This window comes from Onychomys torridus, chromosome 4 (assembly GCF_903995425.1).
Source record: "Onychomys torridus chromosome 4, mOncTor1.1, whole genome shotgun sequence".
In the NCBI taxonomy this organism is placed as follows: Eukaryota; Metazoa; Chordata; class Mammalia; order Rodentia; family Cricetidae; genus Onychomys; species Onychomys torridus.
Window position 1 is genome coordinate 54,207,763 of NC_050446.1, and position 24,502 is coordinate 54,232,264.

Genomic DNA, 24,502 nt, shown 5'->3' on the forward strand with positions numbered 1-24,502 from the left:
ACTTTACATACTCTTCCTATAGAAAGCACTTAGCAGTACACAGGAAAGCAAAGTTACTTATAAGCCATTATGGATTCTCTTCCCATTCTATCTTATTTATACCTTGCCTCATATCAAAAGTAGAGTGAATATCCTATAGTAGGCAATTACATTTCCACAATCAATATTGATCATAATGAAAATTCAAGTAGGCTCAGAACAGCTCTTGACTGCTTCACAATGTTGGGAGGATCATTTGAACAGGAACAATATGAGAAAACAGCTTCATATTGATTGGCAATGACAACTTTCTTCCTCTATCACTTAGCATCCAGAGTGCCTTACACCACATTTCCAGGTCATAAAAGCAAGTTTGTATTTTCATTCTCCTCAACCATCCAAAAAAACTTGAAAGCTAAAATCTCAAAGCATCCCTTTTATACAATTTATACAATTGTTGAACTTTGTATCAGTTCTGTGTCATACACATGTGCAGTTCCCCCTCTGGGTCAATTATACCCCAGGCCTTAAGGAACTGCACACCAGAATACAAGATCCTAAGCCAGACTTCCAATGCTGGAAAACAAGAAGTCTCTACTGCTGGCTTTGATGGGACAGGGCTCTCTTTCCATAGGATCAAGAACTCTGTCTAAATAGGATGAGACCTCTGTGTCCAGTTTGGGCAGGAAGCTCTGGGACACAACATAGAGGAAAGATCAATGACAAACTAGGTTGGATTCCCAGCTCCATCAATTACTAGAGGCTAGAAAGTCCCCTGACTTCTCTGAGGTTCAGTTCCCTCGCTTGCAAGACTCCACACCATATTGCTCCTTATTATGTATCCAAATGAGACAATGTTCAGGAAAGCCATCTTGGCAGCAAGTGTATCTACTTCATCTGTTCTCAGGCTTCATGACTCACCAGTATCTTTAGGAAAAGAATTCAGGGTACTGCCCGCCTATGTGCAATGTTTGCTTATAGATCAAGGTTTCAGGGTTTCTCGACAGCAGCTGCAAAAGCATGAACTGTTGTAGAATAAATAAGCAAATGTGTGGTGTGATTCAAGGAGGTGAGGAAGAGTCCTGGTACTCACGACAAATCCTTCCCACATGCTGACAAGTGCCAACCATGCTACTGCAGAGAAGGTTTTAGTTTGAAGGCTTTGTTTCTTTCAATATTCACATTGCTATCCTCACACTTTAAAAAAGGATCCAGCTTTGGTACAAACCGAACCGAAGGAATTGTGAGTCAGGATGTACCCACCCTGCCACAGAAGGGATATTAAAGAGAAGCATGTGCCTCTCCTTTCCACTTTGTTTTCTACTTTTGTTTCAGATTATTGAAACAAAAGACCCCAAAGAATTCAGAGTTCCCCAGATAGCTCATGCTCTGGGAAGGAAAGTCAAAGAATGGGAGTCCACAGAGTTCAGAAGACACTAGAGGCTGACAGTGATAAGTCAAGCATGGGCAGGACCAAACCCCCATCCAGGCTGCTTAGTATGCTTCTAACTCTCCATTCAAACCTCAATCTTATGCCAGTGCCCTGAAGACAGACACGAGGGTCATTAGAGCCCTTTAATTGCTCATCTTCCTAATATGGCCACATTGAATATACCACCTTTCTCTGATCTTTGTTGTTACATATATATTTTTTAAATTGGATATTGGGGATTGTGGCTGAGTCTAGCTTGTTGGGGCTGCCAGGGGCACCAATTTTTTTTTCCCTAAAAACTCATGGAACAAAGGAGGTCAGCAGGGTAAATGTAACAGGATTGCTTGTTCCTCATCTCATTGGCAAACAGAGAGCACTTTCTTGATAACCCAAAAAAGAATGACTCTGATGATGGACTGTGTGGCTCAGAATGGGCCTGGACAGGGAACACATGAACAGGTAAACAGAGGAGCCGCCTCCAACCATCACCTCAAATCTGCTATTGACGAACTTTTTTACATTAGATAACCTCAAGTTTTTGCAGTTAGAAAACAAGCATTAAGATTCCTTTCCTCATAATATTGTTCAAATGAGATTACACATTGTCAGTTGCACGGCCCAGTACCTAATACAGTTCAGCCTTCCATAAGTCAGTCATGCAGCATTATCACTGGTATTAACAGGGATAAAAATATATTCAAACAGAGTAAACACTGGAAATCACAGACTTCCTTTTACAGGATTTGTGTGTCTTTCCTTTTCTGCCGGCTAGGCCTTTATTTGTAAGCTGTCCTGACTTTGAGTGAATGCATGCTGTAGGCAGACAGCTTTCTGACTTCAAAATACTTTTCTGGTGGAAGAGATATAACATACCATCTCTTAATTCTGGTTGTGAGAACCTCTTATGCATGGCTGCTTCCCGGGGTCATGCCACACCCTGTTGATAAGACTGACCCTTGCCGCTGTGGCACTTGACACAAAGGTCTGACTTTGCTGTCTCACTTACAGTTTGAAAGGGTTGCTGCTCTGAGAGCCCAGGGTGGAAGCCTCCAGTAGCTTCTTCCTGAAAGCCTAACCACAGCCTGAAGGTAATTAAGAATGTGTGGTCACACTTTCATTTGCAAGCATTCCTGTGCCAAAGCCAAGTCAGTAAAATATCAGATTGTTCTGTCGTCAGGAGAAAATGTCAGCCACACAGCAATGACAGGGAGACAAAAACCTGGAAAATTCTAACACTGTACGACTGTACCAGTCCATTTGAATTTAAAAACAAATAAGGACTTTTTTTTGTATATGTCATTTTTCAAACCAGAACTACTTAAAGGACTACAAACAACTCAATTATAATCACAATGCTGCAACTTTTATCTTTCAAAGCTTAGACCTTGTGTAATTAAATGTAAATAAAATCAGGTATTTTTCCTCTCAATTTACTGCATCGTAATTGTTATTCAGAAACATTTCTTTGTGCAGTAAAAGATGGTATTTTAGAAACATTTCAAATGAACCCCGAACCTCTCCACCATTACTTTCCATAAATGCATTTTCTTAATTTTTTTTTTTCCTGCCCTGGCATTTGCATATAAATGACTCTCCCAGGTCTGCTCTGTGAATTGAAGTAAATAATGTAATGAGAAATCATCTACAGGTGTATAGCTGAGATTCTTAATAGTGTTTTCTGTTGTCTGAGGGAGCGCTCTGGACCCTTGGATTTGTTTAGCTTTCTCTGCCTTCCCTCTGGTTCTGTGCTCTTTTGTGCGACTGGAAACAACAGACCCCTGCAGACTTATCAAGGATGCCATTGTGCGTTATACTGGGTAACTTGAACTCTTCAGGCTTGATCAAAAACAAAAATAACAATAAAGAGAATGACATATTCTCTGAGACGTGATGAAAGCTAGAACATTAGGAAGTTTTTGTACCGAACAGAAGACTAAATAAACATAAGCAATAAGCTAGCATCTGTTCTCAGGATGAAACACAGCGAAGCGGAAGCAGGCCCCTTCGGACCTGCGTGTCGCCTTCTTCCCTCCCAGAAACTTTTCTCTTTTATATGCTCACCCCGACAACCCCATTGTTTCAAAGCTGTCCTTAAATGCCACCAGTCTCCATGAAACCATTCCAGCTAAATTAACTTCTTTTCTCCCCCCAAACTTGCCCATGGTGCTTCACTATCACCATTCATCACCCAGGGAGTTAATTAATCACCTAGAGCCTTGATGTTGTGATTGCAGTTACTTAATTGCTCCTTGGGCCTAACAGGGTCATTTTGTCCTCTTTGCATTATACATTATAAACTTTAGGCAGCCAAGAGTGTCTCTTACATTTCTTTCATGTCCTTGGCAATACCAAGCACAGAGTAGGCAGACAGAATGAGCTCCAGCCTGCTAGAAGAACACAGCCATTCCATTGCTATGGCAACTTGGTTCTTCTAAATCATATGAGACCCATAACTGTGACGTTGATGTTACCGAGTGGTCCTATTGAATCGGGTGAGAAGGAACTCATGTCACTGTTACACACCTCCTCAGGGGGTGGGTTCTTACAGTCAAGCCAGTGATTGAAGGGCTTGTATCTCAGCACCATATGGCCACAAAGGCAACCACAATGGGCTGGGGTTCCAGGACAAGTGCTTCCTTACCATAAGAACTGGTCTAGTAACTGGTCTGGAGATGCATTAGTTTTCTCTTTTGTAAAATGAGGACTCAAATGCTGATAGGGGAGGAGCTAGAGAGATAGCTCAGACATTAATAGCACTGACTGCACTTCCAAAGGCTCTGAGTTCAATTTCCAGCACCCAATGATGGCTCACAACCATCTGTAACTCATAACTCCGGTCCCAGAGGATCTGACATCCTCTTTTGTCATCTGTGGGCACCAGGCACACATAAGGTACATACATACATACATGCAGGCAAAACACTCATACATATAAAAATTGATGAATTAAAAATGTAAAAACACTGATGGGGACATGGGGATAACTCCGTGGTTAATTTGCTGAAGCAGGCATGAGGACTTCAGCTTGGATCCCCAGAAGTTCTCCTAATGCCAGCTATACATGGTTACCTATCTGTAACCCCAGCCTCTGGAAGTGGAGTCAGAGCATCCCTAGAGCAAGCCGGCTAGCTAGCAAGAGCAGCTGTATCAGTGAGCTCTGGATTTGCCTGAGAGACGGCCTCACTGAACAAGGTGGAACAGCAATTGATTCTGTTCATCAGCTTCAGGCCTCTATATGCACCTGTACCACACATGTGTGCCCCACACATGCAGACGTACATGTACGTACATACACACTATGTATACCACACACACATGAATAGAAGAAGAGTCTAAGACAGACAGGGATAGCTGCAACCATTCAGCACTCATTGTATGTGACCCTGGTCTTAAATGCTTTCAGTCCTTCTACTCCTGGAATCCTCACACCTACGTTATGAACGGGTGTGAAAACTTACAGGCATGGGCTGAGATACTGGGAGACCGGTAAGTTCGCAAGGGTTATATTCTACTACAATAACACTGGACCCACGTCTGGGCAGGAGGAGCTAACAGGCTCCATCACTAAGGTGCTGTCTCTTACAAACTTCACCTCAGATGGCTATTTTGAAGATAAACAAATGGCACATTAAAAACATTTAAATATACTTCACCCTTGGAACTTAATTTTAATGTTTAAAAGGCAGTTGACACAGGACAATCAAAATGCCCACTGAGTTATCTGCATCCGTAAGTCATGAGGTAAATTCAAAGTTCATACAACTAATTTAGACAAAAGGTAACCAGATAATAACTTTGTTTTGCCAGTCTCCTCCCCAGAGGAAATCTTGCAGTATTATGAGAAATATATACATGTATAAAAATTTGAGCAAACCAATATTAAAAGCAATGTTAAATGTTATAGCCAGCTGCAGCACACCTTTCTTTAACCAGTCTTACCCCATGTGGGATAAGGAAGTGGCATTCTTCAGGTGCACTAGGTGGTGTGGGTGTAAATACTGTGGGAGCCAGGCTTGCAGCACCTTACACAGCCCAAGCTTACGTGAGCCCAGCATGCGGGTGAGAGGCACTGCATATACCAAGTGTGTGTTGAGAAGCCCCAGTGGAGCACTGTGGGAAAAGACAAGCAAAGAGCAGGCCAGAGCTCAGCAAAGACTTCACAAGAGAGGCCGCTTTGGCATTCGAAAATGAGGATATCAATAATTCACTTGGAAATCCATCCTCCAGCTCAGTTAGAAGAATAATGATACAAATCAGAAACACTAATAGCATTAATAATTAATCAGTCGCACCATGTGTTTTAGGAACTAGAATGTTCTATACATTAATAATTGATCCTTCAAACCCTCAGACTGGTGAGTTCAAGAAGTACAGGTCTGTGAACACCACTCCAGTCATCTCTAGTGTATTTCTTTACCTGTATTCATTTTTGTGTGTGTGTGTGGTTTTTTTTGGTCCAGTTATGGAATGGATATGTGCTCATTCAGTCCATCTGCTCTATAAACATTTACTTAACATATAATCCAAACATGGGACTCGGACTCAGGGGTGGAGCTGTGTTCACAGTCCAACCATCAAGCCAACATGAAGCAAGTCTGTCTCTCAACAAGCATACTGGAGTGGGTTGTAGGGAGATGACCAATTATAAAAGGTACTCAGAGCAGAACATTGTCAACAGCAGAAGAGAGGACTGTTCTAGAGAGTTGCAGGAGAGCAATCATTTTCTGGCTGTCAAATCTAACACCAGATTCCTCTGGTGCACTGCTGTTTCTAATGTTATCTCATTTTTTTTTGTCTTGGAATATCCTTTAGCTCTCTGTCTCTGAACATTTTGCCTCTGATTTTCCATAGTCTCATCTCTGGCCTTGTCTTCCTTTTGCACATTTATTGTGGAAGAGGGAGGATTTCCTTGTGCATGCTCATACACACTTCGCTCTGGCTGACCCTATACAACCAAATCTCTGCTCCCCCCACTCCATTTCCCTTTCCACTTTCAAGTCATATGTGTTCTACTAGCCTTCTCGTTCCCTTCCTTGATACCTCTCTTTACCCTCTCACAGTTGTCTACTTAGTTTCGAGACCTCTGCCCATGCTCATTCACACACAACTAAGAACATATTTTTAAAAGTTGCAAGCTGGGGCAAGGGAGATAGCTCCCCTGGTAAGGTGTTGCTGTATAAGCATGAAGACCTGGGTTTGATTCCCCAGAACCCATATAAAACAGCCTCATATGGGTGGTGTGGTTGTAATCCTTGGGCGGTACAGGCAGATCTCTGGGTCTTGTGGGACATCGGACTTACCCTACTTGGAGAAGCTCTAGGCCAATGAGAAATAGTCTCCCAAAATAAGGAGGACAGTGGGAATGACCCCTGGGGTCCCTCTCTGACCTCCACAACATACACATTCATACATATGTGCACATGTGCACCCATGCACACATATACACATACAAACACAAATTAGAAACTAGAATCAATCTACTCATGACAAAGAATGTGTAGCATTTGTGTTTCTGAGCCTGGGTTACCTCAATATAATAATTTCCAGTTCCATCTATTTTTTTCTATAAATTCCATGGTTGCATTTTTCTTTAGAGTGGAATAAAATTCCATCATGTATATGCACCACATTTTCGCTATCCATTCATCTACTGATGGATATCTAGGCTAATTCTGTTTTTTCACTATTGTGAATAGAGCAGTCAGATATTAGGAAATGGCTTACTACCATTCATCTTTTTTACTAAGCACTTGCAATTTGTATTTGATTATGCCCAAGACCTAGCAAATGGTAGCACTGATCTCTAGTGCACCACACATACAGGATATTCCGATTTTAAATGAGCAGTGGTGTAATGATGTCAGTGGGGTTATCATTTATTCTTATCCTACAGGCTTAAGATTGGGATACTCTTTAATCATTCTCTTGCTCTTTATGTAAAATAAACTGATACTGAAATATCTTGTCTATAATTCACTAGCAAAAATACCATTTCTACTATACAAACATACTATGCTAACTACTCTATCAAAGACTTCAATTTGATCCATGAGGCCATCTCCCTCAGAACTGCAGTGTAAAGCCCAATGTTAATAGCTCCCATCTACATCTTTAAGTCTAGAAATTTTCCATTCAAGTGCACCCTGTAAATAATTACAAAGCAAACTGCCCTGAAACTATTTTGTCAAATCTACCCGCTGTTTGACAACTACTAAATCCCATCTGTAGCCCACTGTCCACTGTCTTCTGGCTCTGGCACATCTCCTCTGTGCCAATAGAGTCTCATCTTTTGATACTCCTGACAGGGCTCTTTTGAGGCTTTGTATGTCTTGCTTATACTTATTTCAACAGTGTTGCTGATCTTGCAGCTGATCAGTGTTGCTGATCCGCTAACCTGTAATGCTATTTTGACTCAAATTAAATTTTAATTTTAAAATATAGAAGAGGATTTACCAAATTTTTACCTTTCTCGTACATGTAATATTCATAAAATTAGCAAAGAATTCGGTTTCACTGTTTTTTCAAACAAAACCCATTTTCGCTCTTCCTCTTCTGCTGTTCTTACACCCCGCCCCTCCTCCTCTGTCTTTCCCACCTCTAGAACAACCTTTCAGTTTTTAATATCCTGTGTGACCTTCTGACCTCTCCCACCTTTTCAATACCTCCTCTTCCCTGCTCCATGGTCTCCTATCTAGTTTAGTAATCTATGCCTACTCTCACACTACCTTATTTACATACATACAAACATTAAAAGTTATGACCTGCACTTGCAAGATGCATGCGACTTTTGCTTTTCTGAGTCTGGATCACCTAATTTAATATAATATTTCTTTACATTTCATTGTTTTTAACACTTGTGAGATCTCAACCCTAACATCTCACTTCCTTCCATATCCAAATGCTATTATACAGTCTCTACTCTTGAGCTATGGAGCCTTCCCTATGGAACCTTCCTTCAGTACTTTGTAACATTCAGTTTTTTATATAATACCTTGTAGTTTCTACATTTTAGATATTAGTAATACCCTCTTACATAAACTGGGGTAGCAACAGTCTGGTATAACCTGTTTAGGCTCCTGTTACATGGGAGTATTTCCTATCTTATAAGATTGGTTTAAGTTTTAATACTCAGTGCAAGATGAGCAGGATGATTGGCACACAGCGAATGAATACAGGAAACAACCATTATTACCTCTTCAGCTTTTAAAAGAGGAGCTTTTTACTAAATGTTTCCCATCTATAATACCCTGTTCACCAACTATGAGCCATGTACGCATGGGATGTCTCACAGGTTCACAATGGATTGACAATCTGGGGAATAGTCTAGCAATTATGGAAAGATACTGTTTTCAAGATTAGCTAGGTTTTTAAAGACTGTTTGCTTGCTTTGCTGTGGTTGAACCAAACCTCCTCTGTTGGAAAGAATGGCTTATGCTAACGAGTGACTTGCATCGGATAGGAATATGAGAATTGAAAATGTTCCATTCCTAAACACTTCACCAAACTCTTCCATGGACCAAATTTCAAGTGATGCAAAAAGCACTTTTTCTTTGAAGAAAAAGAAAACCCAGAATTACTTCTTTTGACTTTCTAGTAGTAACTATGCATATTTTTTCTTCAGGAACATAGCATGGGGCCTGCATCTGAGGACCAGTCCACTTCTCAAGCATTCTGGTGGTGCTAATGCCAGCCAGGTTGGGAGACCTTCCCAAATATTTCAACCTTTACCCTATTTTTTACATGCAATATCCAGACAGCTCATCTTTTTTCCCAAGCCCAAAATATTAAATGAAAAGAAAAATAAATGGAACATGCCATTTACTAGGCACATCAGTTTTCAGCAGTATTTGTACTACTCCTTTTTTTATTCAGAATTTAGACCATTATCTATGATATGAATGAAAGCCAGTCAGATGAGAAATATTTACAAATGAATTAAGCAATATAAAACACTCCAAATGCATCCTTACTCGGCATTAAATACTCATCACTCATGTAACAAAATCTTTAATGATCTGTTAACCATCATTAAGCATAATGTATTTTAAGAAATTCTTTCAGTTATTTTTAGTATCTGAGTTGCATTTAGTCTCTAATGTTATCATCACTATATAACATAACCATGAGAAGTCCACTGAGCAATATCTGAACCATGAATGAACAGCAGACAACAAATTAATTACATGTAAAAGCATTAATGAAATGTGCTGTAATGCTTCCAGAAGCTGGAAGCAGACAATTCACATCATTCATTGCCTTCTGCTGCTGGTTTTTCAAACTGTAGTCACACACAGTCTTCAGACTATCATTGTTATTTGCTTTAAATTTTAATTGTATGTAGATGTGATGGGGGGATGCAGGTGAGTGTGGGTGCCAAGAGAGGCATCCAATCCCTCAATCCCTTGGATCTAGAGTTAGCCGCACTGATGTGAGTGCTAGAAACCCAAGTCATCCTCTGAGAGAGCAGTGCTGCTTAACCACTGACCCATCTCTCCAGCTGTTTTGAAGAAATTACTGTTTAATGCAAAATCGATTTTCAACAGTTAGCAAACCCATGCACAAATTCACACACATACATATTCTCAAAAGTATTACATTAGAAAAACATTTTTATTCCTCCTATGACCTTATTTAGTAACACTGCTTAAGTAATTCTAAACATAGACCATTGGAAATAATCTACCATTTTTTTTATTCATTTCCTTGACATAACTATCTGGTCACTATTTTCCTTTTCAGGACTTACCTGCCCTGACTCGTTCATTAAGTTCCCCTTGAGCTAGAAAACCAATTGAAGAAACCACCAGCTGCAGACTCCTTTATTCTCCAAATCTACCACAGTGGACACACAGTAACCACCAACTATTTGCAAGGGGTAGGTTAAAATTCCAGTATCTCACTGGACTTTGATGCAATATTTCAACTGTAATTTTATAATGATTACTTGCTAAATGGTAATATTTTGTGTATATTGGAGTAAATTAAGCATATTATTAAATTACTTTCACTTGTTTCTTTCTACTTTGCTTTTTGATTAAGTTTGGTAATTTATGCTTTCAAGGCCTCGGTTCATTTCATTGAAGCTGCTGGATTCATGTACATACAGATGTTCTTGGCACTTTCTCATTATACATTTAATGGCTTCGAGATTTACAGTAAGACCGACCTTTTCATGTCTAATATTGGTCATTTTTGTCTTCTCTCTTCTTCCTTCTTAGTCTGGCTAGAGGTTCATCAATTTAATTGACCTTTTCCAAGAGCTGGCTTCTGGCTTGTTGATTTTTCAATTGTGTTTCTGTTTTCAATTGTATTGATCACTATTCTTTGTAGTTTCCTCTCTTTGGCTTGCTTTGGTTTTAATTTGCTCTCATTTTTCTAGTCTCTTAAGCTTAGATCAATTTAGGATATTTATTCTTTCCTAGATAAGCATTTAACTCCCTAAAATTTACACATGCCTCCCCAACACTTTGAATTACAAATGAGGCCTGACCTTGTAGTTTACATTATATATTCCTATTTATCTCTGCTCTAAGAAGTGTGATGCTCTAGCAAAGCATTTTCTTTTCAACACATTAATAAAAGTTTAATAGCTGATGGGACCACTGGACCAAAAACACTCAAGCACTCAGAAAGCAGTAAGCAATAGCCTTGGGTAGTTTAGATTCCTCTAGTTTCAATTATGGAAAACTCAGGATGTATTTTGAGTTGACTCGGGGGGAAAATACATTCTATTACATTGAATTTGGGGTATCCAGTTCTTCAGTTCTTATCTACCGACAGGGCATTTGGCTTTCTTTTGAGACAATCAGATCACCATCTGTATGATATGAGCTATGGAGTCACTTCCTTGATGTCTCACTTTGCTAGCTTAGGTTAGTGGCAGAAACATACAGCAGCAACTGAATAGCCAGGGTTTTACTTTTCCCACTGGGCCACGCTCTCCTCACCACTGTGTCTCCCTGGTAAGTGGAAAGGTCACAGGGAGGGGGGAAGGAGGATGTGAGAGAACACATACTTGCCTTTTACTGGTTCCAAGTCCAAGGAAGTTAGAAAAAGCACCCTCCACATTGTTCCCACTAACGTGTTTGTAATCCTCTGATAGAATGAACTTATGCAAAGAATTCTGAGGAGTGAGCAGGTAGGTTTGGGGAAGAGATCAGAATTCCACATACCACCGTGCTGGAGTACAGAGATTGGGAGGTATAGGTAATTTGGAAGACAGGGCTAACTCATAAGTTCACCTTAGTCTCCTAATGACTAACAGCTAGATAGATTTGTCATATGAATGAGAAAGCCAAGTCACTTTAAAGAAACCTTGAGCTTTGTACCTTTATACATTATTACATTTTAAAGGCAAAGATGCATTTGGGCTAACACTAATGAGGCATACATTGTAATGAACTTAAACAAGCAGAAGAAAGAATTTCCTCATTTTCAATTAAGTAGAATGCATACTGATATCTTTTCCTAAACAGAAGGATCTGTCAGCTAGTAGTTAGAGTTTGAAAGGCGCATTGCTATCCTCCAAGTAATCTAATGTTCAAGGGTATTGAAGATGGAGAGTGGAGATGGTATGTCATGTTCTACCCCCTGCTCTCTGTGTCATAAATGTATTTCCACTTCCTGAACTGTCAGATCCCATCTTGCCTTCCAAATCATGGACCAACAGCCTCTTTGTCACTGTCAATAAGAGATATGGGTTCTACTTCCATCGGTTGAAGATTACATTTTCATAAAAGACCGTCTTCTAAGTAAGTACTTTATAGGTCTGAGGCTGTAAGGTTATGATCTCAAAAAATTCACTGTGACTGAGGCCATGGATAAGTAGGTGAAATATTTGTTGGACAAGCCTAAAAACTTGAGTTGGGATCCCAGGACCTACGTGGAAGCCAGCCAGGTATGGTAGTGCACATATCTCTTAGCCCCAAGATCCTACCCAAGGATAGGAGACAGGAAAATCCTCTGAAGTTCATAGGCCAGCTACCCTGGCATACATAGGCCAGCTACCCTGGCATACATAAGCCAGCTACCCTGGCATACATAAGCCAGCTACCCTGGCATACATAAGCCAGCTACCCTGGCATACATAGCAATGAATGACAAGGGGTCTGTCTCAAATAAGGTAGAAGGTAAGGAATAACACCCAAGATTTTCCTCTGACCTCCACATGCATGCTGTTGCTTGTGTGTGACCACACTCACACAATGAACAATTAGACACATATACCATAAACATAAAAGCACACACATGCCCACACATCACCATAGACACACAAAGTACACCTGTGCACACACACACACCTTTAACTGTCATGCACACTACAAATGTATATCTATATTTTCTCACTCCATGAGTTGCCCTTTGAATTGGTCTGCAGTATCTGGGCCACTCATACTTCCTAGGAGTGCCAACCACCTTCTTTATGAACTATTATGTGATTTCCTGGACAGAATTAATCCTTCTTCCTTCTACAGTATTTTGTGCATATCTCTGTATATAAAGTTACAATTATAAATCTTCCCCTCCTGATCCAGAAGCTGTAGTGGGATATACACCACACAGCTGAGCATCATCACAGATATTATCTTTGGATGCATGCTCATTTATCCATCCTTCAAGAAATAAGTCACACAGTCACACACACACACACACACACACACACACACACACACACACACACCTCAGAAGTGCCATTTACCCTCACTGTTACTTACACCAGCTTCCATTTTAAAGAAACCCAGGTCTATTTCTCAATTTTTTCTCCGTAAAAGTTCTCATTTTCTTCTGCCTGTGGATATTCATGCATGAGTACTACCTTCATTGTCCTGAGAAGATGTGACAGCTGCTCGCACCCTCTGCCCTACTTCTTTGTTGCTCTGCCACAAGCCACCTCAAATTCAGGTTTCCTGAAGCAGTCATTTATTTTGCCCAGTGAGTGTAGCAGGAATACTTAATGGTACTTATTAATAAAATCAAACCCGAAGCCAGTTATTGGGGTGAACGCTGGAAGATCAGAGAAGCAGAACAAGCCACAGTTTCCTCACCTCGCCAGTACCTCAGCTGGTCTTGTTTCCTCAGACTGCAGCTTCTGAGTCCTCATCCAAATCAATCTCAGCTGAACTGTGCTGCTCCAAAGCCTGAATGCTAAACAAGCCAAATGCTTAACTAACTCTGGTGCCTGGTTTTCGCACCTTATATATCTTTCTACTTTCTTCATCACTCCCTGGGATTAAAGGCTGTGTCACCATGCCTAGCTATTTCTAAAGTGGCCTTGAACTCAGAGATCTGGCTAGCTCTGCCTCCCAAGTGCTGGGATTAAAGGCGTGCGCCACCACCGCCCAACTTCTGCTATGGCTTGCTCTGACCCATTTCCTAGCCACCATTTTTGGCTTTGTTCTAGTGGCTGTCTGTTCTCTGACCCCAGATAAATTTATTAGGGTGCACAATATTGTTGGGAACACAATACCACCACAAGTGATGGAAGGAGATCGGGAAGGCATTCTGGACTCCACACGGGCATGGTGGGGTCTCAACTGAGACTGGAGAGTCTCTTCCCAAGGTAACTCCCTTGCATGACAGGCAAGTTGCTTATTTGTTAGCTGGGATATCAGTAGATCTGTTGCTCAGGAGCCCAGAGACATCTCCATTTGGGCCTCTAATGCTGCTGGACTTTCTCCCCTGTGGAGTATATGCTAAGTGTCTGTCACAGTTCTAAACCATGAAGCACAAATGCAGCCAGTCTCTTGAAGCTGGGGACCGCACCACAATCCAGCTTCATCTATGTTTGCCAAAGCACGGTAGAAGTCTGTGTACTCGGGAGAAAGGGAACATAGACCTCATTCTTCATCAGAGGAAGGCGGAGGATCTGAAAGTGTCTCTAATCTACCAGAATCTTGCTGTGTGCTAGATCTTTCCAGAACTCTTAGAAGGAATGTCAGTATCTTCTGTAACCCAAACATGGTCTGTTCCCTGCAGAAATGAGGATGTTTCTCTTTCTTACGAAGTTAGTGTCATGTAATTTCTTAGGACATGCAAGTATAGAAATACATATGGTATGTGACTCATGTTTCCCATAGGTCCTTCAGCTTTTGCCAAGGAGCCCAATGTTTACTCCTGAACCTTCCAACTTAGGAATCTTCCAACTCTGTGACTACACAATTGTCTCCATCTAGAATTTTTGTACCCCTAAAAATAAGCTTACATTAATAGTTCATCAATAATGGACATTTTCAATTTCTGCTTCATAAGAACAAATCATGGGCTCTCTGGAATCTACTAAATTAACATTTTTGCTGTGGCTTGAACGTGCTCCCTAAAATTTAAATTCACCTATTAGAAGCATAAACCCTCATGCCACAGTATTAAGAACTGGGCCCTTTTAGAAGAGGCTGGGTCATGGGGTCTCTTTTGTACACATGGATCAGTGCCAATGCCAGTGAGGGAGCTTGAAAGGGAGACAGTGCACTGCTGTTTGCCTTTCCCTCTCTATCCTTGAAGACACAACTCTTGTCCTTTGCATGGTGCTGCAATAAGGCACAATCTTGGAAACAGAACTTGGGCTCTCTTCAACTGCGAAAAACAAACATCTGTGCTTTATAAATTGCTGTCTGTGATATTTTGTTGTAACAGCACAAACGGATAAGATAACCTCTCACTTCTACTTATAAGAAAATCATTTTACCAGATTATCCATGGCATTTCCTAGCTCTAAAGAATATCGTTCAAAATTAGCCTCCCGAGTCACTCAGTAGCACGTACTGTTCACTAGAACTGAATATCTAGGAAAGGAAATGACCTGCCAACTAAAATACTGTCGACAACACACAGAAATTTAAATGTTTTATGGTTTCGAGAATTTTTGTTGGTGTTTTTTAGTAGAGAAGTTTCTTTTGTTGGTGTTTTTTAGTAGAGAAGTTTCTTTTGTTGGTGTTTTTTAGTAGAGAAGTTTCTCAATATCAAAACTAAAGAGTTCTTCCAGAACTTCTGCTTTGCCCTACCTTATCTCAGTGACCTCATTCAAAATGATCACTGAAAAATTCATCAGATGCATTCCTTGACCAGCACACCAAAAAACAAGTCCATGTGCCATCCCCCCTTAATGTTTCATAGTGATTGAGAAATTGACATTAAGTTTGGGTACGGATCAAGATATTTCCTCTCACTAACAGTAAAAAGGAGCCAGAAGTTCTGGAACCATACAAACCACACTGTTCTGGCTTTCCTCCCCCACCTCCAAAATCTGGTCCCCACCTTGGTGCCTGCCTAAAAGAAGAACTAGATTGAGAACATAGCTGTCATGAATGAAATTACAGTCTGCCTACCAGATGGAGCTATCTGGCCCGCTCAGCAGAAGCAGAGAGGGAGAGAGCTTGCAGCCACACCAGAACTCTTCTCCCCCAATGGTAGTGACTCCTCTCTCCCAGTCTCACTAGCCAGGCAACACATGCTCCTCACTTCTGCCAGAACAGAAAGTAGAAAGATGGCTAGAAGCTTTCCCAGTGTTAGAACCAGTTTTTCAAGATTCCAGAGTGGACAAGAAGACCAGCTCTCCAGGAACTCTCCAGGCCTTTGGCACAATATTGGGACTGCACAGGTCCTGGGGAAGCTGATCATAGCATTAGCTAAGGATTTAGAAACAGCAACCACTGGGTAAATAAATTTAATCAGAGGTAAGTCAACTGAGAAAAAAAGCAAACAATATTTTTCTTCCATGGCTTTTTATCTGGGCTGCTACTAGGAGATGCCATTCACATTTAGGGTGGGTCTTCCTACACCCACACTGATTAAGGCAACCAAGGCCAAATACACCCACATGCCAACCTGATGGAGACAATCTTTGAGTTGAGGTTCCCTGCTCAGGTGATCCTAAGTTGTAGCAAGTTGACATTTAAAACTAACCACTGTTCAAACTTATTATTTTCTACTAGGGGAAATGTCTTAGTGCTTTTTCAAAACCTAAGCACAGAAATGCCATACAACCCAGCAATTATGCTGCTACATGTTGACCAGAAAGAACTAGAGTTAGATGTCCAAGCAAATACTTGTGTGCCAGCATCGACTGCAGCACAACTTAGAAAGGCCAGGGTGGAAACTACTCAACATAGACAGGAGACCAGACCAAATGTCTTACAAGTGGAATATCTTTCATCTAAAAGTCTGACATCAAAAGCACTCCAAAATTTATGGTTGAAGAAAGAGCTCAGTTGGTGAGGTGCCTGCTGAACGAGCATGATGGTCAGAGTTCAGAGCTCCAGGATCCATGTACAAGCTAGGCACAGTGACCCATGTTTGTAACCCCAGTGCTGGGAGGCAGACACAAGTGGGTCCCTGAACTACTTGGCCAGTCAGCCTAACCAAATCAATGAGCTCCAGGTTCAGTGACAGACCCTATTCAAAAACTAACACGGAGAGCAATGGAGGAAGACGCCTGATGTGGGCCTCTGGCTTCCACATGCACACAGAGCACATGTGTATATACACACACTGCACACACACACACACACACACACACACACACACACACACACACACACGAGTCCTACTTTGCTTTCTGTGGCTGTGATAAACACCATGAGCAGTTTTGGGGAGGAAAGGGTTCAGCTTACTGTTTACAGCCCATCGTTGAGGGAAGCCATGGCAAGTTATCAAGGTGGGAGCCTGGAGGCAGGAACTAACTGGGAAGCCACAGAGGAACACGGCTTACCAACTGGCTCCTTGCTCATCCAAGGACCACCTTCCCAGGAATGGCGCTGCACACAGGCTAGGCTCTCCCATGTCAATCATTAATCAAGAAAATGACCCACAGACTTGCCCACAGGCCAGCCTGATAGAGGTGTTTGCCCGATGGAAGTTCTGTCTTCTCAGATGACGCTAGTTTGTGTCAAATTAACAGTAAAACTAACCAGTACACACACTACTCCAGAATCTAAAACTTCTGAGCACAGCCATAACACAATGGATGGAAAATTCCATACCTGAACTCATGCCATAGACTAGAGTCAAAATACAGGCATAATGAAAACACCAAAATTACCTTTATTCTCTTTGTATAATGTGTATCTGAAACATATGAGGGTTCAATGCTCAAGACATCTCGTTGTGCATATACAAATATTCCAAAATCCAAAAAATTGAAAAGCTGGAATATTTCTGGTCCAAGCATTTCAGATAAGGGATATGCAACCATTACACTGTATTATAATTCTTTCTTTGTTGTTCATTATTCAAAAAGAAGTGAAATTCTTGCACAAAATACAAACAAATATCATATAAGAAAACAAGCCAGGCATGAAAACTCAAATATATTATTCCAGTTATATATACTGTCTAGAACAGGCAAATACATAGACAGAAGAAACAGACTACATTGGAAGCAGAGATAATAATGGGAATTACCTCTTAAAAGATACAGAGTTTCTGTCTTGTATGATTAATTTCTTTAAAAATTTACCCAGTTGGTGGGTATGTAATCAATGCTACTGAATTGTACATAGAAGTGGATAAGATGGTAAACTTTATGTTGCTTATATTTTGATGCAATAAAACATGTTTTTAAATGCATTCTGAGCAAATGCTGCAGCTTAATTGCAGTCATTCACACTACCCCTTGTTTAAGGCACATTTTAATATAAGGATTTTGGTTCTACTACTCATATGTTCTATCCATACCATGTCTGTTTCTAAATCAGTGATCAGAAATAGGGTAAATATTAGCCACACTTGGTTAGAGATTTCATCTGCAGCAGGAAACCACTAGACTTCTGAGAGTCAAGTAAGAGGAAAGCGGTTGGTGGATTGTAATCCCTCTGAAGGGTCATTCTTCTGTGAAGGCTATTTGTCACATGCCCCTAACATACCCAATTCCTTTGGACACTAGAGATGTAGTTAGAAGACAGACCCTGAGGCTAGAAACATCCTAAGCAGCATCCCAAAGGTCCCTCCGGTCTTCACGTCTGCCCTCAACCACCCTGCGCCCACCTGGGGACACAAAGTCAATGGCAGCCACAGGAAGGTCTTTACCTGGGCTAAGTCCTCTCTTCTCCTTCCCAGATGCCTTCTTTCTCATTGGAAACAAGTTAGCACAGTGTGGGAATCCAGAAGCCTCTGGGACTTAAACCTATTTCTACACGATCGTTTTCACCACTGAAAACAGGGAATGATTTTCTCTCTGGATACTCCAGTGGGATGTTAAGTACATAGCTGAAGGCAAATCAAATCCCTAGGGGCGCAGACATCACCAGCATTAGAAACACTTAGGAAAATCACGTGTTCCCAACATTCTCCCCTTATTCTTCATCATGAGTGCTTGAGACTTTTCAGTGGAAGGCACAAAATAGCTTTTCTATTAAATGTTCACATTAGTCTGTTATATTCAACATTAGCATAATAATTATGCCATTTTCTTCATCAAAGGCAGCAGGTACTTCCATACGGCATTACATTTGTCTTCTCAGATTTTCTCTTTGGAAGCATGAAGGTAACTGTTATTACTCTAATTTTTCAAATATATACTCTTATACTAGAGAGGGTAAGTATTAAAATCAACCAGAAAGTACTTCACTCTTGACTCCTACACACTCCAAGAACCTCTTCCAAAATATTTTTCTCTCTAATTGGAATCTACTGTAAGGTCCTATACACTGGGAAAGGACTAGGATGATCGCTAAATATTAAATATGATTGGCTCCTTGAACTACTAACATCCTTTTCCTTTGAAAGCCTCATGTTACAACTTGAGACCAAGAATTTTCTGCCACAGGTTAAACTGTGACAATCCTGATAGTGTATATACTAAGTGGCAAATTATTGTGATCCATGTGAGAAATTCAATTACCATTATTTTTAAGTTGACACATCTGAAATAGACTCCAAACTCCTTCATAACTCCCCACCCCATCTCTTTTTCATAAGCATTAAATAAAATTTTAAATACCAGTACAATTTGGAAGACAGACCTCATAAGTAAACTACTTGGAGGCTGAGCTGGCTAGGTTACTAGCAGACCGATGGCTGAGGGAGGGCATGAGAGGTACCTATCCAGAGGCTATGATCAGAAACATAGGTGAAGTCAGAATGTGTTTTTATCTGAGAGCCTATGTTTTAGACCCATTTGCAGAGAGGTTGAAAATGTCTCCAGATTCCATTGGCACATAATGATAAAATCCAGGAGATGTGAATCTCTGATCTCCTCTCTCCTTATCATGCAGATAAAAAACCTGATGTCCGGAAGACTTAAGTAGCTCATCCACATCTTGAAGTCTGGCTTACAAGAACCAGGCATTTAGGATTTAGAGCCCTAAGTGTCCTGCAAGCAGATTGGGCCTGCTAAATGGAAGCCCCCTCTCCAGCTGAGCTCAAGGGTGGACTCAGATATAGAAGCAAAGCACCACACTGGGGAGGGCCACATTGTTCCACCTATGGAAGGATACCTCCCAGCGTGTTCACAAAGATAGAGAAGAAAGCAGTAGCCCCAGAGGCCCAATCAGCTGTGAGCCACCACTGGTGATTCACCAGTGAGCCGGAAAATACCAGGCAGGGCCAGTTAGTGGGAACTGTGAAAGGAATGTGGTTTTAGGACCAGATTAACTCCCACAATGGTTGGCAGGTGCATGGGAAGGAGACCGGGATCCATGGACCTCGAGGAAGCCAATCTCAGGAATGGGCAGAGAGCAGTATTGAGTTTCTGTGGTTCACAGAGCAGCAGGTTTAAGAATATATTGAAGCTTTTTTTTTTTGAACAGGAAGACTTTGAATTGTTTGTCAAGTTACATTAGGTTGTGACATAACTGAAGCTAAACAAAGGTCTTTTGATTCCTGGTCCAGTGTTCTGTCACATTATAATGGTGCTTTGTTTGGGTGGTGTTTCTTCTCAACACACACAAGACTTACTGATGACCAGGACTTACTACCTTGATTGACAACTCAGATCCCAGACACCAGAGCCACGAGCTGTCAAACAAGGGAGTAAATATCAGAATCTAAAGGCTGCCTTCTTCAGCATCCATCCCTCACCCTCTCAGTCAGTTTTACCCAAGTAATTACTTTTCCCACAGTCTATAAATTAGAGGCAGGTTAGACCTGCCTCTGAATTAGAAACCAAGTATGTGTTTCAGGCCTAGAAACATGAAGAAGCCAGTGTTATTTAAGTTTAACACCACAGAGCATCCTCCTGACCATTTATTTCAGGACTCAGATTCTTCACCAAGCCTCTTAGATCATAACGATGACATCCACTTGCTTGAGTGTGAGGCTCATGATGCAGAGAATTAGCTGCATCCTACTGCCCCATTCAGAGGAGGACAGCATGGGATTTCACCACTCTGCCTGGCATTGTCTTGGAAATGTTAAGGATGTTTCTTTATTCAGTTTGTGTTCCCTAAGTGAATCCCACAGATCATGAAGCAAATGCTGGGATCTGGAACCCGGTGGTATGTGAAGTCCAACCTCCAGGGGAGGGGCACCATCTGCTCTCTACTCTCTCACTCTCATTGAGTTGGTTCCTAGTACAGTATGCTGCCTGAGTTAAGAGTCATGCTCTGTATGCATGGGGCCACACTCACCCATGTCTGCTACCAACCAAAGCAGCCAGATAGTACATAGAGAATGAAAAGCACAATGTTAGCTTTTTCAACAAGGGGCTGTACATTTTCAGTTTGCACTGAACCTCACAAATTATTGCCCTTACTTGGCAATCCCAAATCAGTGTTAATTTTATATTCTTAACTAACTACAATGTGTTGGGTCTGATTTTATTGACCATGTTATTGGTTTTAAGAACTCTTAATACTAAGCATAAAATCAGATGGCTTTTATGATTCCTCTAAATTATTCTTACCAGAAGGTCACATTAGCAACAGAAAGGTTGGCTCTGGTGTGTATTGGGAACTTAATTCAAGGAATACAAAGGTAGGGAGTATGTTTTCACTGAGTCAGACAGTTGGGGGAAATATCACTTAGTTCTTCACAGTGAAAAGATTGTCCCTCTGTATTTTCTATTGCATCAGGGCAAGTAAAAAAAAAAATATATATATATATATATATATATATATATATATATATATATATATACTTTGTTTCTTATTTAATTGTACATGTCTGTGTGTCTGTCCGTTGGTCTATCTGTGTGTTCTTGTGGAGGCCAGAAAACTACTCAGGTGTCACCCTCAGGAGTACCATCCACTTCTTTTGAGACACTGGCAGGTAGCTCAATGTCTCTCAATGGCTGGTCAGCAAACTTCGGGGATCCTCCCATTTCCTGGACTACCATTCCTGACCATTTTCCCATGGGGTAACCTAGCTAGGGCCTTGTGTTTGCAAAGCAAGCACCTTACCAACTGAACTGTTTGTCCAGCTCTTGTCTCATCTCTTTCCTATGCCGGTGTTGACCCATAACAACAGTAGTACTTTTTCCATTAACTCTCAGCATCATCATAAAATGGCCAAAGCCAGGCACAGCAGTGGGGTCCAGAAGAAGGTGAGCATTGGCGTCATCCTCCTCCTGTGTAGGGTTGCCTTTGCCTCACATCTGAGGCTCTTACCTTAAGCTTGGCCAGGAGAAGCTCATGATCATGAAGCAGTTTTTTGGTTTCATCTTGACTGCTCCCAATTTCTAGAAGATTGGGCTGTGATTCAGCCACCTGGAGCTGTACCCACTTGCCACACTAAAAATAAAATGAGTGAAATGAATGTTTATTCTCTCTCGCCCTTCTCCTTTTTTCCCCCACTTTTTAATTTTAATTTCCAGTTATAGTAAGAACACTCTCTCCTCTCATAGAGACCACCTAACATGTTGAAACACAACAGGTCTAATACAAACCCATTCATTTATTCTTAGAACAAATTCTCTCATGGAATGTGGGTTTGAATTCTTTAAACTCTCCAGTGAGAAACGTGTGCATTAGATGATGTGTTCCTCACCATCTCTAAGACACTGAATAGATTTCCACAGCTGTACCTTCACAAAACAACTCTGGACAATTGGCAATGAGTGACGCTTCACACAGGTAAAGGGGGGATGGGAACTTCACTACAGACCAAAGCCCAACCTTTCTTCTCCATCAATACAGGCTTTGCTCTCTGAAGAGGCTGAAATATGTTTCATTTGGAGATGGCAGTGAGGTAAGGGAGCTGGAGAGAGGACCACAAGAGGCCATTCTGAGAAACAGAATCCGATTAAAAAGACTTCCCCACATAGTTTTAAAGTCTGTATATTCTTTGTACCTCTGACTATCCTGTAGGTTATTCCCTAAGCTCTGTGACTCCTCTACTCAAAGAGTACCTTAAGTTTGAGGAAAAGTGATGTTGATTTTTTTTTATGTCATACATTTGCCTCCTGCTGGCACCTGCCAGTTGCCCAAAGCATCACTATATCATGTCCAATCAATCAGTTTTCATTGGTGCAGCTCCGATGCCTGGGCACTCCCATACACACCTCTGCAGAGGAGAGGGTGGGGAGACGCTGAGGTCCTGATTTTTGTTCAGGAGGCTCCGAGCACTGGGAACTTGGCCTTGAGCAGAACCCTGCATTCCATTGCTCAATGTCAAGTCCTGCTTTCCTCCTACAAATTTTCATACGACTATAAAAATTGCAGCAATTAAATTAAATGGCCCTTGTTGCCAGCTCCCTGCCCCCCCCCCTTTGGCTAGGTTTGCATTCATTAAACATGACTTCTTTAGGTGGCAAATCGTCTAATGAGCAAGCTTATATTTCAGATGATCTTGCACGATTTCAATTGAAGGGGACAAATCACGGAAGTCTTCCACAACCCAAAGATGTGTGGCCATCTTTGCAAACAGCTAGACATAAAACATCCAGGTAAGCCCCAAGTGGTTGCAGTTTTCTCTTCTCAAGAGCCAGTTGGTACACAGTCTGTGGCAGGGTCTCCATCACCCTGTAGTGGGAGAAGTCTTTAGTGTCGCCCGTACCAGTGGAAACCAGTTTTGGGAGGTACTTGCAAGAGGCTTTTAGTGTTTCTAATTCTCGATCATGATCAAGACAGTGCCCCTCTGTGACCTGTGCCTCCATCCATCACATCCACTCAAAACTCACAGGCACTGCCCTGGCCCACCGGACTCCTCACCTGACATTCCAGAACCTCTGTCACATGTGCCTTGCCTTTAAGGACCAAACTGAAAGTACATAGCAAAGTTTGTTTTAAGTTGTAGGAGCTTTGTAAGCCAAAAAGCCAATCGGCAACTTGTTCAAACTCAGCAGTCCTCTGTCACTGATTTAAGTGATTAAGAGCACTTATTATTTATCATCTGTTCTGTGCTGTGTCCTGTAAACGTGTACATTATCCTTTAGGACTCTCAGCACACCACAAAGAGCCACCCCCTGACCCTCACCCCCTCAGCCACACAGAGAAAAGAAAGCTGTGAGCTTACCTTGATCACGGCTATCACGATTTTGGAGTTCCCAGCTTGCACAACTACAGAGCTGATGGTGGTGGTGGAAACACCCACTTGGGCACTTTCTTTGCAGGACATGGCACTTTAGAAGGAGGGTTTAAACCTGGGGCAACCTTGGTAGGGATGTGTGTCTGCTGGTCATGTCAGAAGGCATCCACAGGGCTACCGGCACTCATTCGGGGAACGCTCTCTGCTCACACTGATTATCTGGCCAAAAGGAAAGAACAGGAAGTTAAAATTAGACAGCCCCATTGAGCTTATCGAGAGGGAGGGGGAGGAGGAGAGAGAGGGGGGGAGGAGAGAGAGAGAGAGAAGCCAGCCACACCCCTGGTATGGTAACAGTAAGTGCCTGTTATTTTTGCCATTATCTGAAACTCGGGGGACAGCTTTGAGCTTGCCTATCAGCTGATGTCTGATAGCTAATGGAAAAAAAAAAAAGTTACATCCTGACAACCCAAATTAGTTTGGCAATTGAAACTAAACAGTTGTAACCGTGGACTTTGAAACCAGAAAGTCACTGACCTGGACATCAGTCTTTTAAAGTCTTCTTTATACAAAGAAAACTACCCAAACTACCCCCAAAATGACCTTTTTTGTTTGGGCAGAGGCTTCACTCACAAAGTTGATCAGAATGTTTTTAGATTAATCTGTTTTTCTAGAACTTAGTGGCCTTTCCCAAATGAA

At 41.5% G+C, this 24,502-nt stretch overlaps 1 protein-coding gene across 1 annotated transcript in view; it reads right to left on the reverse strand.

Moving 5' to 3' along the window:
• The window catches only part of Ccdc141 (coiled-coil domain containing 141), a 160,211-nt gene extending 136,157 nt beyond the window's left edge, over positions 1-24,054 (reverse strand). The window contains 2 exon segments of the mRNA XM_036185814.1: positions 21,949-22,071; positions 23,795-24,054. Coding sequence (XP_036041707.1) covers positions 21,949-22,071; positions 23,795-23,896 — 225 coding nt within the window. The 5' untranslated portion in view covers positions 23,897-24,054.
• Positions 24,055-24,502: the final 448 nt, after the last annotated feature.